This window comes from Candoia aspera, chromosome 4 (genome assembly GCF_035149785.1).
Source record: "Candoia aspera isolate rCanAsp1 chromosome 4, rCanAsp1.hap2, whole genome shotgun sequence".
NCBI classification, from domain to species: domain Eukaryota; kingdom Metazoa; phylum Chordata; class Lepidosauria; order Squamata; family Boidae; genus Candoia; species Candoia aspera.
Genome location: NC_086156.1, coordinates 115,791,293 through 115,810,145, shown reverse-complemented (window position 1 = coordinate 115,810,145; position 18,853 = coordinate 115,791,293). Strand labels below are relative to the sequence as shown.

General features: G+C 41.3%; 2 protein-coding genes across 2 annotated transcripts; one reads left to right on the top strand and one right to left on the bottom strand.

The window, feature by feature from the left end:
- The first annotated feature begins 231 nt into the window (after window positions 1–231).
- On the top strand, window positions 232–3,738 carry HOMEZ (homeobox and leucine zipper encoding). The gene is made up of 2 exons (XM_063301562.1): window positions 232–346; window positions 516–3,738. Exon 2 carries the CDS (start codon window positions 578–580, stop codon window positions 2,030–2,032), a length of 1,455 nt encoding a protein of 484 aa, XP_063157632.1. The 5' UTR covers window positions 232–346; window positions 516–577; the 3' UTR covers window positions 2,033–3,738.
- On the bottom strand, window positions 3,475–14,056 carry RNF212B (ring finger protein 212B). Its single transcript, XM_063301564.1, has 15 exons — window positions 13,864–14,056; window positions 13,026–13,078; window positions 12,103–12,177; window positions 9,837–9,952; window positions 8,955–9,015; window positions 8,749–8,777; window positions 8,460–8,506; window positions 7,696–7,738; window positions 7,076–7,133; window positions 6,644–6,689; window positions 6,279–6,318; window positions 6,016–6,152; window positions 5,325–5,383; window positions 5,195–5,235; window positions 3,475–4,470 (listed from the first exon to the last, which is right to left on the bottom strand). The coding sequence occupies exons 1-15, from the start codon at window positions 14,024–14,026 to the stop codon at window positions 4,437–4,439; spliced, it is 1,002 nt and encodes a 333-aa protein (XP_063157634.1). The 5' UTR covers window positions 14,027–14,056; the 3' UTR covers window positions 3,475–4,436.
- Between the last annotated feature and the right edge of the window lie 4,797 nt (window positions 14,057–18,853).

The window sequence follows — 18,853 nt, the reverse complement described above, 5'->3', positions numbered from 1 at the left end:
GTCTGTGATCCAGAGCTGCAGAACCAGGGTCTGGATGGGGCCTCCCTGGGCAACGAAGGAGCTTCATGTTTCCAGTGTATGGAGTTAATTGTACCTTGAACAATTAATACTAAGGGGGGGAAAAGAGCTTCGTGTGACTGGATGCTTCTCTGCATCTCCCTCCTCAAAGTCGAGCCCGTAGAAATCTGAGACGAGGCGAGAAGTCTGCTCTCTGGCCAGCGACAGTTTTCTGTGTGCAGGGCCCGTTTCCCACAGGAGAGTGCTCAGTTACGTGAGCTATCGCCTGCGGAGTGAAGTTGCAGTGCCCGGATGCCGGGTTGTTACCAGAGGGAGCAATGGATGTGAGGTACTAATGCATTTGTCTCTCCAAAGCAACGCGCTCGCCTTTTCTCTGTATCCTCCTCGGTTTGCTTGATCCTTGCCTCATTTACTTACTACTGTATGTGCTGCCTCTTCTTATGTTTTCTCCTGCACTTTATGTATTTTTGGCCCTGTCCCTTTTCCCTTTGCTCCAGGTCTTCTGAAAAGCCGAAGCTGATTCCCAAAGAGAGAAGTCGTCTTCTCGGTGACGGCAGCCATGCCCCCCAACAAAGATGCCTCTGGCTGCCTCGGCTCGCCCCCGGGTCTGATCTGCTTGCCGCCCATCTCCGAGGACCTCCAGCTGGTGTGGACTCAGGCAGCCCAAACCAGCGACCTTGATGGTAACCAGCACCTGCTGCAAACATTCAGCTATTTCCCATATCCCAGCCTTTCTGACCTGGCTTTGCTCTGCCTGCGTCACGGCCTGCACATGGAGAAGGTGAAGGCTTGGTTCATGGCACAGCGGCTGCGCTGTGGCATCAGCTGGAGCGCCGAGGAAATCGAAGAGACTCGTGCCCGTCTCATCTACCACCAGGACCAACTTCACTTTAGCTGCCTGTTGACTGCGAATGAGAGTGACTCCTGGCACCAAACTTGTAAAAGCCCATCGTACCACCAGCTGGCTCCCCACTCTCTGCACTACTCCAGTAAATATCCAGAGAACCAGCAATCTTCCGTAACTTCCTTAAATCACTATAGTACAGCTCAAGAAACAAGAGAACTTGGGAGGATCACTCAGGACATTTGGAAACTGAAGGAAAATGCCTCGTCCCACCATAAGAAACCTCAGGAAAATTGTGAACCTTCAGGGATCATTGTGAATTTTCAGAATACCAAAGAGACTCTTTCTGGTGCTTATCCACCCATCACAACTATCAGCCTGGATTATAAATTCCAGAATTCTCACACTACGGCATGGAGCCTCCCCGCAGCATCCCGGCAGCCAGCTGAGCCCATTGCACCTGCAGTAAACGGTGGGCATCACCCCGTGATTCTTCCACTGGGTTCTTCCATTAAAGTGGCCCCATCCTCCTCTAGAGTTGCCACCAACATTGCTGACTCATACAGCCATCTGAACCATCAGTACTCTGTCAGCGACCAGCGCGCTTTGGGTTCTTTGCCAGATGTTTTACGGAAACCTAGGCGGAAGACCAAGGAACAGCTGGATATATTGAAGTCCTTCTTCCTTCATCAGCAGTGGGCCAGGAGAGAGGATTATCACGAGCTGGAGAAGATAACCGGGCTGCCACGAGCAGAGATCATCCAGTGGTTTGGAGACACGCGTTACGCCCTGAAACATGGGCAGCTGAAATGGTTTCGGGACAATGCAGGGCAGAGCCCAGGGCCTGCTTCCTCAGGGCCGCCTCCTCAGCTGTATACAAACCATCCGGATACAAGCCCACTGGAACACTATTGGGCCACGCATGTGCAGTTGCAGGAGAGTGACTTGCCAATGCTCTGCCATAAATCAGGAATGGGAGCGGAGCAAGTGTTGAAGTGGTTTCACTCACATTTGCCAGCACCCTGCGAGGTAGAAGTGTGTTTGGGAGATGAGGATGAGGTAGATGAGGAGGTGGCAGCAGCATTGATAAAGGCGGAGGATGAAGACTATTATGAAGAGGATGAGGATGTGGAAGATGAGGATGAGGATGACGAAGACTGGACTGCTTAGAGCTTTTGCGTGGATGCTAGAGATTTTGGACTTCTCAGATGAGCATGTGGAAGGAGCAGAGAGAGAAATTAGTAAATATTGGGAGCAAGGTTTCTACTCCAACCATTTCTTGCTGTTAGCAATGCCCCACACCCTTTATGTTCTAGAACCTTGGTTTTTTTTCCTTTGAGCCTCTGAATTTAAATGCAAAAATTGTTCTATTTCCATTCAGTCAGAATCAAGATGGTATTAGAAATGAGGCTTCCAACCCTTTAGATGCGAGTGGCCATAATATGAATCCCTTCAGTAATCTGCTGGGTCACACATTATTTCTTTGGTAAAACTTTGATCTGTTAATTGCGTTTCTAGATTTCATATTGGTTTCCTCTAGAATCATACTTCATTTTTTCCTTCTCATTAATTATAAATTTGTTGTATAGACTACGGTTACTAAATCCTGAAGCCCAACACTGCCCGACTATAAATCTGTTACTTTTTCCCATTATAATAAGGCTTGAAAGGCAAACATTTTTCACTTACCCTTGGTTGTACCTGTCTTGATTCTGTTTGTTCCAATTCATGTATTTATTTTTATTCTTCCTTCTAGATTAGAAGTCGGATCGTTCATTGCCAGAGTTGCAGAGATTTGGCCCTTTCCAGGCAGCCCCTTTTTCAAATTCCATGAAAGTCATACATAATATTTGACTAGTCTAAGGTCATACATCAACCATATATTTTATTCTCCTGAGTGAAGGAACAGTTTAAGTAATTATTTGCTTGCCAGTGCTTGTGTGTTGTTTTATAAGCCAGTTCTTTCAGATCAAAGAAATGTAGAAGACAGAGTAAGGTTATCTTTCCTGTTTTCATGCCTTCCAGATAAGTTGGGACTAAAGACATCAGTTTCTTGACTGGTACTTAAGATGGTGATTGTAAATGTTTTATTCAAATTAATACTTCATCATTTATCTTCCATTTCCATTCTCTGTTTCCTTTTTTTAAAAAAAATATTTTTGGTACATCTTCTAACATCTGTTCTTGATGGTCTTGCTCATCATGTGACTTTCACATCATTTTTCTTAGTTGTTCTGGTCTCTTTTCCTTGTTCCATTAGTGCCTTGATTCCCCAGCTTTCCCTGCCATCCAATGTCCTCCTTTCAGGTCATATATCTATTCTGTATTAGTTGGTTGATGTAGTAAACTGAATGCCATTTAGAGATACAGTATAGTGAGATAAAAAGGGCGGTCTCTTGTGAAAGAATTGCGAATATTGGAAAACACTGCTGATCACTTGGTATCTTCCTTTCATTTGTCAAACTCACTATCCCCTGATTGAGGGGAAGATAAACCCATATGTTCTGAGAATAGCTTTTGAGATTAATTTGAAAGGGGTGAAGGTAAAGATGAATTTGGAGGTTTGTGGAAGTATGAAGAGGTAAAAGACTAGACAGGGGGAGATTAACATCTGTATTTTAAAAACTCTATTTATTCCATCTCATTTTCATTTTTTTTAATAGAATCTCTACAAAAATAGCATCTGCCTCTCCAGGCAAGAAAATCTAAAAGTACTGAAATAAGCTAATCAACCTTAGATAAAGAGAAGGTGGTACATGGACTATACTGCACTTAGCGAAAAGTTCAGAGTCTGTAACTTGTCCAAAATGGAACTAAGCAGAACAATCTGATTTGTGTATTGATTACTCAATAAATGGCCATGAATTAATAGATAATTATGTTCACTAAATTATATCTGTCTTTTTTCCTCTTTGTAAGAATAGTCTTTTTTAAGGTTTACCGGTTACGTTTCAGTCTGGGAAGCAGTCTTGGTTGCAAATAAAATAATCCTATATTACGTGCAACCTGGATCAAATTGTTTGAATATTTCATCTTGGAGTTACACAAAGCTTTTTAGCTTAGAGAACATAAAATGTGATAACATTTTCTTCTTAGCAAATAAATCTAAAGATTGGAGCTAGAACCCACAGGTTACTTAAAGTGTAATAACTGAAAGTTAAAACACTGTATATCAATAAGGCTACAGCCAAGTTCACCAGCTAGTTTTAGCCATTTTCCTCAAACAAAGACTTTATAGGGATTTATTTTAAAATTATGTCACATGTGCTAAATAACATAAACAGATTTTGTGCTGTATAATTAAGAATTTTATTTATATATTTATTTACTATGGTTTGTATACCAACCAGTCAGCTTCAAACAACTCTGAGTGGCTTACCTCAAGTAACAAAAACCATTAAAACAGAATCTTAATCAAAACAATGTCCCCTAATGGCACAAATCAATTACTAATGGGTTGCTTTTTAACCAGGCTCAAATATTCAAAGAATTTATAGTATAAAAAATCTGGGCAGAGAGTCTATCTTGCCCGTTATGTCAATGGTTAAGAGAAGAGGTGCTTTGGTCATCCCCATTATTGCTGGTGGACTTGGCTGATGGATGAATACCTGTGAAAAAGCACAATTAGCTAGTTGCATGGAGCCAGTCTTCCCAGTTTAGTACTGTATTAAGCTCTGATCACTATTTAGTTTTGTTCAACAAAATTATATTCTAACTTTTGATTATGGTAAGTAATGCATTTCTAACATACAGTAGACTCTCAGTTAACTGGAACTCAAGCAACTGGCACAAAAATAGAACCAGAAAAAAACCAGCACTCTCAAAGAACCAGAAAAAAAACAACCCTGGCACTCTCAAGCAAGGATCTGTATCTCTCTGCTGCCATCTAGTGGGTATTAGGGTTTAATAGTAACTCTCAAGCAACCAGGAACTACATTTATTGGCATCTACCAATCCCCATGGGTGCCGGTTAACTGAGGGTCTACTGTACTACAATTTTAGTTTAAGAGAAGACATAAGGAATGAGGAAAAATTGGGACTTGGTTTCTTTGGATGCTGCCGTTAAGCTTCTCAAAAGGAAAGCTGATACTTAATGAAATCAGCAAAACAGCCCAATTTAGCACTTGTTTTAACAGCAACATTTTCAATATTAGTGCATCTTACTGTTCTTGGCAGGGGTGATGAAAACTAAAAACTTGGACTAGAGCCAGTTGGGAGGGAGAAGAGCCATGTTTTCACCTGGATATGGATTATATTCATAGTCTTTCACAAAGCTCTGTTATGTAGCATATGAAAGGGAGAGAATTAAAAATCCAAGTGGGTCCCACTTACCTGTGGGGAAAGGATGGTGTAGAGTTAGGAGTGAATCCCAGCTGAGAATCACAGAAAAAGAAAAGCATTGAAATATCTCAGTTGAAGCTTTTTCTGAGTCTGTACTCCCTGTCTACAATCTGTCTTTTACCTGTATGGGGCGCAGCCTTTCAGTGTTGCGGTGGTCTGGCGCAGGACCTCCTGTCGGGTCTGTAAAACAAAAGCAATAGGAAACTGAACATTGGAGGGTAAATTATGTGGGAATCCAAGGGTTATCCTAACACCTTAGTCGAACACTGGATTTGTATTTCATGCTAAGCCTTAGTCTGTCTAACCATCCTGGAACACATAATCAACACCAGGGTTTAAAATCGCACAATATACTATTTGGGGGAGGGGTTGAGAGCCATGCACTAAAAGAAAAGAAGACTAGGACAAAGAAGTGAGGGAGGTTAGGACAAAAAATATATAAGCTTTAATTTTACTTAAAAGAAAATACATTTAATGTGTATTTATGGTTCCCCTTCTGTTATCTTAAACACTGTTGTTCAGTGACAACTTCAGGAGTCACCCAAGCTAAATCTAATGCTTTGGGTTCACATGCAGTCCTTAGGCCTTAGATGATGCACTATTGTTATTTACAAATCATTATGACCAAGTTCACACAGGAAGCTAGATCACAACCAAATCACATGGTTAAGTACAATATATGTGACAGGTCATTATTGCTGTACCAACTTGGCTACAGAGGATTATAGCATGCATTGATAATGGTGCTGTGTTACTGCAGGAAAAGAATACGGAATAAATGTGTATTAGCCAAAGAGGAACTCTTTCCTCACCAGGAAAGATGCTGAGATTGAAGTATGGAGTTTCCTGTGGCTGCCCAGTGTTATTAGCACTCTGGCTTAGTCTTGCCATAGGGGTTTGCAGACTGAAGACATTGAAGCTGGGGGTGTGGGAAGAGGAAGGAGAGGCCCTAAAAGGAACAAAGGAGGGAAGAGTGACACAAGTCCTGGTTACTGTGGAAGACAACACTAAATGCATAACTTTTATATGGCTATATAACACCACCATCAAGGCCTTCCCCCCTTCCCTGACTCACCCGTAGAATAAACTCTGAGTGGAGGCTGGAGAAGGAGTGGCTGCCAAATAGAATGTAAAGGTGTTACACCTGAAATGAATGGTGGAGAGCACACGGAAAGGCGATAGGAAGTGTAAGGGTGGGCATGTGGGAAATGGGTATCCAAGGGGAGGACTAGATCAGAGAGAAATTACTTTGTTCGTTATAGAGATAGAACATCATTCCTCTTCAGCACTGAATAAACTGTATTCCAAATACTAAGTTGTGAAGTGACCCTTGTCTGTAGAACTGATACCATGCAAGATTCTTGATTTTGTTACCCTTGGTTCTGTGGTGCCACAAGCCTAAATATGGCAGGAATTTACTGTTTGCTGATAAATTCTTACCATTTGTAGAGACAGCTGGGGTCATTCTGGTGGCTCTTGTGGCATGCTGAATAAAAGAGAAAAAATTAAAAGGAATTTTCATACTAAAAGGGTAACAAAATATTCAAAGACATCTTAGATCTAGCATTGTTAATTGTTTTTTGTTGAGTCTTGCAGATAAGACAGTTTTGGGCTTTCAGAACTCCCAGTGAAACCTCCTTTTCAACCATATTACTGCTGTTCTCTTGCTAAGGAAACAGTAGTTCCGCCCAAGCCAGGTGCAACCAAGCACACATTTTAGCCCAAAACGTTTTGTGTCCAAAGTGAGCTTTTCAGTTGGGCAGATAGTATCAGTGGATCTTTATTATCAAAACTACTTGAAATGACTGCATGGAAAAGCAATATATCCATTATTTATTTTCCTGGCAAAAGAAAGCACTGGCAGAAACTAACCTGCCAGCTGGGTAGATGGCTGACTCTGGAAGAGATGGAATCCATAGAAGACGAGCGCCTGTGAAAGAGGCACAACGTGTCAGGGAGCAGTCACTAGAAAAGCTAAAGGGGTGTGCAAGCAGATGCACGGTGCCCATGCATGGCCTTTTAAGTATAATACTCAAATTTTGTGTGAGGGAACTGGACTGAAGGGACTATGGTCCCAGCAAGGAGACTCTAAGATACGGAAATGGAATGCTGATTTTTCTAAGGGAAGAAAAGGCTGTTTCTTCTCTTACCTAAAGCAGGAGTAGACAATCTTTCAGGACCTGAAACACACTTAGAATTGTGGCTGCTTGGGAGACTTGCCTGTTCATAAAATGGTAGCTGTAGCCCAAAAATACCCTTTGCCAGAAAACAAACTAGTCTTTCAGGATGTTTTTACCATCCTCCTGCGACTTTTGTGTGGTCCCAAGATACTTCTGTAAGAGGTATACTAGAATGTGGGATTTTGCTTTGCAGCATGCCAAATTATTTATTTCTGTATTTGATAGTTTCTACAAAAACTGCCCAAGAGTTTTTGGTGGAAACTATCAACAGTGTAAATCACCCGTAACTAAAATATTTCTTCATGTACTTACCTGACCACCTCACTGGAACGCTGGAAAATTGGTTGTGGTGTAACTGTAAAGTATGAGGTAGTGAGTTACTATGTAGTCACAGTTAACTCTGCTAGAGGTATATGTTGGCCTGAGACAGCAAGAAATCTTATCTATATACTCCTAAAACGCTCCTGTCTGTTTGTTTATAACCTTTAACTGGGCGAAACGGTACATCATAGGGCAACAATTTTTGAACCAAGGTACCTCAAGTGCGCTAACTTACAGAATGCATCCAAAATCCAGGACCCATGACTCCCATGGAATTGAAATTTTGCAACTTTTATAAAACATTTTATGACATAAAAATGATCAGAAAACATTTTATAACATAATACGAAATGCCATAAAACATTTCCTGTGATTAACTCCTGATGTTTGACTGGGCTATACAGTTCAATATGAATGACATGGGCTATTTTCAAGGCAGATACATCTCTGAATATCTCTCTGAATTTTTAAGAACTTTTCCAGTGAAGGCAGTACATTAGAAGCTCTGCCACTGTTGGAAGCGTTGAGGAACCTGATAAGGAAATATTTCTGAAACAATGACCCAACAGGTCAGGGGTTCTCTAGTATCTGTCCATGTCCTACATCAGCCTCAGAGACATGCAGTTTTTTATGTACGCACAGTATTTTTTTCTATCAGGCAAGCATCTATATATTTCTGTCCATGCACATACATGCGCATCCACAAAATGTTACCCTGAGCCAAGTGAAGTGATTCAGGATCCTTATCTCTCTACCTGTCTGTGATGGGGGAGTGATGGCAACCGGCCTTGGGGTGCTGTTTCTGCATCAAATTAAAATGAATTTGATCAGTTAATATAACTCCTCCTCCCCACCCCCATAAACATTGGCCCAGAAGTTGTTGTTGTTGTTGTTGTTGTTGTTGTTTTGGTCCTGTGGTTTCAGTGCTGCCCTACGGCTCAAGACCCAGCTCCCTCATCTTGCCATGAAGATCCCTTACTGCCTCTACTTCGTGGGCTGCCGATCCTGATGAATGTTTCAAAAGGACAGAACAGACACACTGACCTGCTACCTTGGTGGTGTCTTGGAAAAGCCTGTTGAGAGAAGAGGAAGGGTTTGTGGTAAACAGCTGGGCCCCTAACAGGCAAAGGGGCTTGATTTGCTCTTCCTTCTAGACAGATAAGTAGAGGAGCAGGCCTCATGGCCGCCAGCAGAGGGTGTCAAGAACCAGATAAGGGAAAAATATAATTTGCTTCCGCCAAACTTCCTACCTTCAAGCTGAAGTACTTCTTCTTCAGCTCCCTATTCTCCTTCTGAATTGCCTCTAGTTCTCTACATATGGGAGTGGCAGGTAAGAGAAACAGAAAGCAGGTGATAATATGCCTTGATGCTTTAGAGCCCACTAGAGAACACTTTAGCAGTGATGAGAACAAAGGTAGGAGATCTGCCTCTGGGGCCATGCAAGCTATTAGCTTCACTTCACAAATTATCAACATGTTTTAACATCTAATGGCTAATATCAGAAGGGAGCAGAAGCCTGGAGTCTTCTTTAGAAAAGTATGTAGTCCTAGTTGCATACCACAGTTCTTACTCCAACAAAAATAAAACAACCATTTCTTTTCACAGATTACAACAACGGAAGGATATCTCCAATGACTTTCCTTTGAGGGAGAGGGAAAGGGAAGGAATGGCTTTCTGGATATAGGAACAGAAAAAACAGTTTCCATATTTTAAGTGAACAGCCCAGTGTGGTAGGTTGACCGAAGAAGACACGATGGACCTTTGATCAACCAGTAAGATTCTTAATGGAGTGAGAATATGAAACTGGACCTTGTTAGTAGAATCACATTAACTTTGCTAATCCTTACAGATACAGCTGACAGGCTTCATTCACACACTGTGCTAAGCAGGTCCATGGAAGACTTAGCCGCTGTATTTGTACAACCTGCCAAGCTTATTTATTTTGAATCTTGGTTAGGTTCTTCTTGTGGCTTAGGGTGTTGTATGAAGCAGCTTATTTGGTCAATATACAGTATGTTCAGTGTGCTACATGACCCCCTCAGAGAACAGGATGATTCAGTAGTCATACTGTGTTGTGCAAACATATTTATACTGTTTTCCTTTGTTATGTGAGCACAACCTGCATATCTCACTTTTCCTGGATAGTTAGTTTGTGCAGAGCTTGCTTGAGTGCTCCTTCAGCTTTTGAAGCATTATTTTTGTAGAAAGAGACCAGCAGCTCCATCTGGCTCTTCTGGAATGTCCACACCTAGAAAGAAGACCCAGAGGCAGTGAGAAGAGTGGATTTCAAGGAAATCCAGCATCGGTCTGATGACTCCAACTCGCCTAGGGAGATAAGAAACAGCATGTGGAACCTTTCAAGTCTCAGTGCATCGCTCAGAGTAGAAGATATCCCTTCTACGTGGATGGCACTGGACTAATCCCTACAGAGTGGGCCTTCTCTGGAGCACCATTCCTCCTGAGAACGTCTAATCAATTTATTACAGTGAACATTGTCTCAGACTACGTTTCCTGCCTGTTTCCTTCTCAGTTATCCCCAAAACTGTTTTTAAACTATGAGAAATTAAGAATTAGCTTTTGGATTTAGTAAAGGGGATCTCTAGGAAAAAGTAAATACAGACTGCCTACTGTATTTGAACATCTGGCATGAGTGTCATTTTTGCTTGTCGCTGTGCTTTAGGCAACTGCGTGCCTGATTTATAGAGAGAAAGTAACTTATGAGATATAAGTAGCAACTGACTACAGCTCAGTCATAGTGCATTAGGAAAACATGTCATAACCCTGAACTAAAAACTATAGTAACTTAAACACGGGTGCCTGCTATGCAAATGTAACAACTACCTAGAATATTGAAATAATGGGCGTGCAAAGCTATTTTTAGGCTGAGAAAGAAGTAGGAAATAAATAACTCCCTGAGAACAACAGAAATGCAGCAATTAAAGTATTTGTCCATCAGAATTTTTTATCTTTACTTGGGACACAAAAACCTCACTTTTTTCCAACTTTCAGAATTCCCTCCCATATGGTGCTCACTCGGTGGTTATGTTGCAGTTTTTTTCATCAGCAGGGGGAGCCCTTTGTTTTTCTCAGGCCTTTAATGGTTTAAAATAAGGGATGCAATGACTGTTTTATCACTGTTGTAATTCATTTTATGATACTTCCATACTTTTATTTTTTGTAAACGACGCTAGGAAATTCCTATTTTAAAATGTGATGTATCAACACTCATGTGAATGAATGAAAATAAAGTGATGTTATCTAAACCAGTATCTGCATGTGTGTGTGTGTGTGTGTATCACCCTCAGGGTTCAATTTTTGAGTTCTTGGTGTTCTCTGAGCTTGCTTTTTTTCCTCTCAGACCAAGTTACTGAGATAACAAGAAGAGTTATTTCTTGTGTAATTACAGAGTGCTGTTCTCAGCCATCCCTTCTTTCTTTAGTCCCTTTGAGGTCAAACTTTTATTACGAGAAGCAAGATTATATGGTATCTTTGATAGCAGTCTAGCACTTAGAGCTGGGGTTGAACAAACATAAAAAGGAAAGATTTTTGTCGCCTCCAGTCATTTTCTGTGTAAGGGTGGTCTGTCTTTTATAAGAGGATCCTGGAACTTCAGAATACTGGACTGTCTTTATCAGAGGATCCTAGAACTGGAGAATACTGGACACAAGCTAATAGGTTTGCCCATTTTCTTGGTCCTAGTGGAGAATAGCTGGAAACTTTGTTACGTTCAGTTAAGTGATTTAATTGTGAGAAAATAAATAAAAACAATTATTGAATGGATATAGAATACAATACAGATCCATTCCATCTTATCTTTAAAGGGTCCTCCCCTCCTCTTCATCTGAGTGCTAGGCTATCTAGTTTAAGAGATGGGGTTAGGATGATGATGATCATGGTGGATTTTAATGCTCAGGTGTTGCTGATTCTGCTGTAACTTTCTTTGATGATTAACTAGCCTCTCACAATATTTATCTGGCTCTTTTATCTAGATTTATTATTGTAAGTAATTAGCTTACTTGGCAATTATTATTAACCTTTCCCCAGATGGGTTATTAACCAGTCCTCTAGTGGACCTTGGATCATTCCTCCATCATGTAACAGCTATTAGAAAAGGGGTAAAATGCATCTTAATTTTAGGGAAAATGTCTGTCTTGTTTGACTAAGAAATTAGGTCCTCATTGTTTTCCTTCATGGATGGATATACCTCCAAACACCTTAAGGGGTCAGGGTAATTTCAGTATTACATATCTTATTTCCCTTTCTTCAAGATACATTAACTTTCCTGAAAAAATACTATAAATTAACTCTTTGTTGCTGTGTTTCTTAACTGTTTCAATCACTGTCCCCCTTTTTTAGGAACTACAATCTATCAGTATATAATGCCAAATGGTTTCTTACCTGAGAGATATGAGCAATATAGTTGAGTGCTGTTTCAACAGGGTTTTTGAAAAACTTCTTTTCTTCTTGTTTCATCTGAAGGCCAGAAAAGTAGACAAAGGGGAGATAAGGGCTAAATTCTTTATAATCTAAAAGGCTCAACACATTGAAATATTCAGATTTTATTTCATTGATTGTGTAGATTATCTGAAATATCAAGTTTCCAATATCATTTCACTGATTGAATTATCTCTGTCTAGCCACTCTGTCAATCTGAGTTCTTGTGTGTATGATTTTGGATTTTTTAAATTTTTACTAATATCAGTAGATTTTCTCCTGCATTTCTTCCAAGGAGCTGAAGGTACTATTGATTAAGAATACCACCATTGGCTAATTGAAAAAAGAGCAGGAAAAATATACTGAAATAAATACTTTTTTAAAAAATCATTTTTTCTCTCTCCCTTTTAGCTTTATAGATGCCCTCATAAGTAGGCTAGACTAAGATATAGTGACTGATTCCATGTAATTCAGGGCACAACATTGCTGAGCAGTATGAATATGTTTCTCCATAATATCATTGGAATACATAATGAGATCCCTATTGCCAGGTAGCTGAAATTACTTTTACAAATGGAAGTACATAATAAATCATTCTCAGGTTTTCAGGAAACTTTTCTTTTGTTTGGCTTCTTATAAATTAATATTTATCAACTTTCTCCTACCTTCACTGGTCTATTAAACTCATTGTTTAAGACTCAGACCGTATTTTTTTTAAAATCCTACTCACTATTTGGTTTTCTTGCTTTTTATAATTTCAGTATTTCTTACATTCACTGAATTGGTTGGGAAATAAAGTCTAAACTGGTTGGGAGATAAAGAGTTCAGAGACACCAAAAAGGAAAAAAAAAAAGGTAAGAATTTTTCTTACAGAAGCCAGAACTTACATTATCTTTTAGAGACAAATATTTGCAGCTTGTTCCACAAGAAGGGCATTTATCTGCCAAGATTAAAATGTAAAATGTTTTAATATGACATTGAAATCTTTCATATATAGTATTGTCTGAAATTGCACAATGGATGAGGTTTCTAAAATTATGAGCCAGCTTTTGAAATGTTTAGATTCTCTTTAAAAGGATTGTTATATTATTTCTGACCTCTTGCTTTTTCAACTGTTAAGGGCTAAACCTTCCTAGAAGGATTTATCTTGTATATGAATGCAAAATATGTCTGAAAACTACATGTACAACGTATAAGTAGGATGCCAGAAACTAATATGATTGATAACCCACAATTGTTTTAGTGATTTTTGTGCAGGGTATTTGTACATGTAAGATCATTACTACTGCAAATGTCTGAATATACAGTTAATTAAATATCACATTAGCCCTTCCATCACTTACAGTTTGCATGGATTCCAGAAGCTACTTGCAACCTTAACATGCTCTCTATTTCTAACCCATGCCATGCTCTTCTTTATATGGGGATTCCTTTAGCTGATTTTGGCTGATCTCTAAAATGGGGTGGAAGGTTGGGGCTGGATGTTACTTGGACAGGAGACCACCAGAAATCTCAAGAGTTGTAGACCAGACTAGAACGCTGGAAAAATATCCCAGAAGTACTTCTGTACTGTTACCAAGGAAATGACACAAATGTGCCTGAGAGGTCATCAAAAGTCAGGCTCAGTTGAAGGAGACTTCATTTTTACTTCTTTGACATTTTACTTCTTTTGTGCTGGGTGGCAGAAAAAAACCTCTAAGGTAGAAAAGTCCATTTCATACTTACCTGTACCAGCACATTTTTGGCAAAATATGTGTCCGCAGCTAGTGACGCTAAAGTCAGATTTTTCTTGGCTGAAGCATTGATTGCAGTGAAACCAATCCATGATACAAGATGGATAGGCAAGGCAGGGTTTTCTCAGCTTCTGTTGTGAAAAAGGATATGTCATACTGTTTTCTAGAAAGAACTGTAAGTGTTGGATGGATGGAACAGTAGAGTGGAAGGGTGATATAAATTAAAATATGCTATAAAGATGGAGGGGGAAAAGAAGTAGAGGGACAAACAGGCATTTAAAAGGGCAAGTGGATTGGACACCATTAAAGGTAGAGCATTCCTACCCTATGAGAGACTGGTGGAGAGGATATAAGCAATGGAAGGATACATTTGTATCAAAGACTGTGGTTGCATTAGTAAATTGATTACATTTTGACTATGTTAGTCTCTTTTATGGAAAGTAGAATAAAAATATTTTAATTAACTAAATACCCACATACTCTTCCTTTAAAAGAAAGAGCAGGTGAAGAAGAAAAAGAAGACAGAAAGAGTAGCACATCAACATCATCACCACCAGTATATCAGTATTACAATCTGGCCTTGCATGAGCTGACAAAGGGTCATCACAATTTCACCAGGCCAATAGATCCAGCCACTTGCCCACTGCACGCTCACTATTTACGAATGTAAAGATCCATTGATTTCAGTGAAGCAATAAACAAAACATCATTCTGTGAAAATGATGTGAACTTCAGAGAAGTTAAAAGGACAAAGGAAATGAGGGGAAAAAATTCTAAGTATGAAGGGATGCAATCTTGCTCCATTTCTAGCCATGGTCAGTATGTCTACCCATCATAGCAGGGAAGGAAAGAATGGAGGTACAGATCCTGGGATGAATTGCCACGCATCAACTAAATCAAATCTCTGCATCATGTTAATAGTTTCATAACACCACCATGCCGCAGGCAGCAGGATGCATCCCTTTCATGGTAGAATCCCGCTTCTTCCCCAACCCAGTATCCTCTAGTGGTGTTGGGTTTCTCCCATTTTATTATTTTTCTTCTTCCTTAACTGCCATTTCTGACTGGAGGTTGATGACCATCAACGATCTTCATTCTTTTGACATTAGTGTGTGAAAGGACATTGTAGTTTTGCCAAGCCTGGTACTTTGGTTTCTTTTTTTCTCCACTATGCTTGCTAGTATATAATCTCTGAATCTAATCCTTTGGCCATGCTGGCTAGGGATTAGGTAAAGGTAAAGGTTTCCCTTGACATGAAGTCCAGTCGTGTCCGACTCTAGGGGGCGGTGCTCATCTCCGTTTCAAAGCCGAAGAGCCGACATTTGTCCGTAGACGCTTCCTCTGTGGTCATGTGGCCGGCATGACTACATGGAACGCCGTTACCTGCCCACCGAAGCGGTACCTATTCATCTACCCACTTTTGCATGTTTTCGAACTGCTAGGTTGGCAGGAGCTGGGACTAGCAACGGGAGCTCTCTGCATCATGCGGATTCGAACCACCGACCTTCCGATCAGCAAGCTCAGCAGCTCAGCAGTTTAACCCGCAGCGCCACCACGTCCCTATGGCTAGGGATTAGGGGAACTGAAATCCAATTATCTGGAAGTCACCAGGTTGGGAAAAACTGTAGACTTTAAGCCTGGTTGCCAACGACAATGAAGCAGTACATTTAAACTCTTCTAAGAACGCATCAGGGGATCTATGGAGTCCAGACTTCACAGCCAGGTATTTGCACTGGGGCACGCTCAATCCAAGGTTTGTGCTGCTCGGTGCAAGGACACGCATGCCAGATACAGCGGGGGATGGGGGAGCTGGGGTCCATTAATATAAAAACCACAAAAACTGCTGCTCAAATCTGCAGCATCGTAGCATTCCTGCTATTGTTAAAACTATGATAATTACAATCTAATCAATGGGAATAGATACCATTTATATGTGATTTAATCATGGATTAGGGCAGTAGGCCAAGGATTTCTGTGTTTTGTTTGCCATATTGAGGCTCCAGGATGACTTTCACATTTCAAATCAAATGTGATTTGAAGGCAGGAGCAGCATGAAAATAATGAGGATTTATATGGGATTCCCTTTATAAGACTACTGGATTGTGCTTTCAGTGGTGGGAATCTCTGGACAAGGGGATGAGTGTCCATTTGAGAATGGGGTTGCTCGGGGCACAGGAGGATCTCTATAGATCCTATACGGTTGAAGATGAAACTCTTCCAAAGAGGATTTCAATGGTTATAGAGATCTTTCAATTACTTTGCTTTGAACTATGTTGATTTAATTGTTGATATTATTTTGTTTGGTTTTGGGGTGATTTTTTTCATTATCACTTTTATTCTAATTTCTCCTTGCATTGCTATGATTTTGATTAGTTACTGCTGCTTTAGATTTATTTATATTTACTATGGATGTTTTAACTGATATGGACATTTTTATTATTTTATAAACGACCATGAGTCGGTTTTGATTTGGCAGTGTATATGTAGAAATTTAAAAAGAAATGTTTTTTTAATAAATAAGAGAAAAAAAGGAAGGAAGGAAGGAAGGAAGGAAGGAAGGAAGGAAGGAAGATTCCCTGAAAGGCAAACAGAATAAAAAGGAGGATGGCATTTATAATATCTACATTAAAATTCTCTTTAAAAAGTGAAAAAGCTCTTTGTTTTGCCTAAGAGAAGCATAGCTACATTTTAATGCTAATGTTCATTTTATTTATTATGTATTTACTGTAGAGGCCTTTGGGTATTAACTGAATGCCATCTGGAATTGGGTTTTATTTCCTTTGTTATTTTACGAATTGTTTGGTATTTGTATGGATTCTATTGTAGAATTAGTTAACGTAGGAGCGTGGTATTTTATTTAGCTTTTTTATTTTGATCTCCTCAGATTGCAGCCATTTCATTTTGCTGCAAACCACCCGCTCCCTGCCCGGAAGAGCTTGACTTTGAAGCTTGATCCATCAGTGAAAAAAATACCTGGCACACCTAATCCTCTAAAAAGTTATATATATCAATGAAGCAACTGGGGCAGTCTTAGAAAATAAGGAAGTGTGGGAGGTTCCTAGTTATTCATTTTCTCCCCAAACCTCAAATCCCCCCCAGTTCAGCAGTTCTGTCCGGCCCAGGCGGGAACCATGATTCTAACAAGGTTATAACCCCGTTTAGGGGCTTTTCCACTCCTTTGGGACTCCCTGCCTTGGGCCAGCCCAGAAATGGGGTTCATCCCCCACAGCCGCCATTGAAGCCCGGTGGCAGGGAAGGCAGGGGGCATTTTGAGGGGAAACTTGCTCCCCCCACGAATTCATGGCTGGGCGTTCCCAAAGAAGGAACCCTGCTCCTTCCTTGCTGGACTACAACTACCATCCTCCCCAGCGTGGCCCCAGGATGATGGGCACTAAAGTCCAGCCCATTCTGAGGGACACCGGGTTGAGGGAGAGACCAAGCAGGCCGCCTCCTGCCACACGGCAGGTGCGTTAATTTAAGGGCACGTTGGTCGGTATTTTGTTTTCATTGCGGGCTCCTAACGTAACTCGGCTGAGGAGACGGCGCTGCTTCAGAGCGGCCGCCCGCGCGCACGCCCCTTTCCCGCCTTTTTCCGACCCGACGAGAGAGAGGCGGGAAAAGAAAGGATTGGTCGCGAGGGTGGGGGGCGGGGCTTAGGAGGGGTGGGAGCAGCAAAGGCTACCATTCTGGCGTCTTCCAGAGGGTGGGGGGGCAGCTCCCAGAATTCCAAGAGAAACCTAAGGGAGTGCTGGGAGTTGTAGTCTTATGAGTCAGGAGGGAGCCAGGTTTTTGCAGCCGGGATCTACAAGGCCTCCAACAGCTTTCTCTGAATTCCTGCTCCAGTCCATCTCCAACCCAGCGCCCTCCAGATTGTGGAGTGGCAACTCCCAGAATTCTAAGAGAATGCTAAGGGGATGCCAGGAGTTGTAGCCTCATGCATCTGGAGGGAGCCAGACTTTTGTAGCCTGGATCTAGCTTTCCCCTGAATTCCATCTCCAACGGGGCACTCTCCAGACTCCGCAGCAACAACCCCCAGAATTCCAAGGGAATCCTAAGGGGGTGCTGGGAGTTGTAGTCCCACATGTCTGCAGGGAGCCAGATTTTTGCAGCCCAGATCGCCAAGGGCTCCAATAGCTTTCCTGTGAATACCTGCTCCGCTCCATCTCCAGCTAGGCACCCTCCACAAATGTACAGCCACAACTCCCAGAATTCCAAGGTGTGAGAAAGGGGGGATAGCGGTGTTGTTTTGTCCTGGAATCTTTTTGAAAGCCAAACAGGGGTGTGTGAGAGATGTGTGGTATGCCAAAAGGACAACCCAAAGACCAACCAAGTTCAACTCCAGGGGAACCTCCAAAGGGGGGTGGCCCAGGGGTGAACTGTTTCTTAGAATGGGTGAAAGGCTTTCTTTATAGGCTAAAAAGACACTTGGAGGGGCTAGGACCAAAGGCAGGATCAACATGGACACAGGCCCTTTTAGTGACAATACAAAGTCTCTGGATTGCTCCTAAGAAAAGACTAGGAGTCAGTCCATTTGAGATGGGTGACTCTATCTTGAAATTCTTAGTGGAGAAGCAGGAGACCTGCATGCCATGGGGAGGAAATTTGTCTGCAAGTATTTGAAACAGTTATCTGCGCAAGTCTTGTCCTTGTCTCCCTATCTACAGGAACACAGAGCCCTACTGTCGGAACAGCAGGCGCATCCTTTTAAGTCTGGAAATCAAGTTAAACCAGACGGAGGGGAGTCGGCAAATGAGTTGGGAAAAACCCTAAGGAAGACACTGGTGTTGCCAAATACTGCTGGACACTGGACTGTGCAGCCCCAGAAAGACCAAGAAATAGGGCGCACCATGCGCCTGAACTTTTTTTCTAATACCTTGTAGTTTGGATGACCATAATAGTCCCTGGACCTGGAAAAGAGAGTCACAGGGTTCAAGGGAAGCTTTGAAGATGTACTCAATTTAGAACAATAGGGAATTTCTATT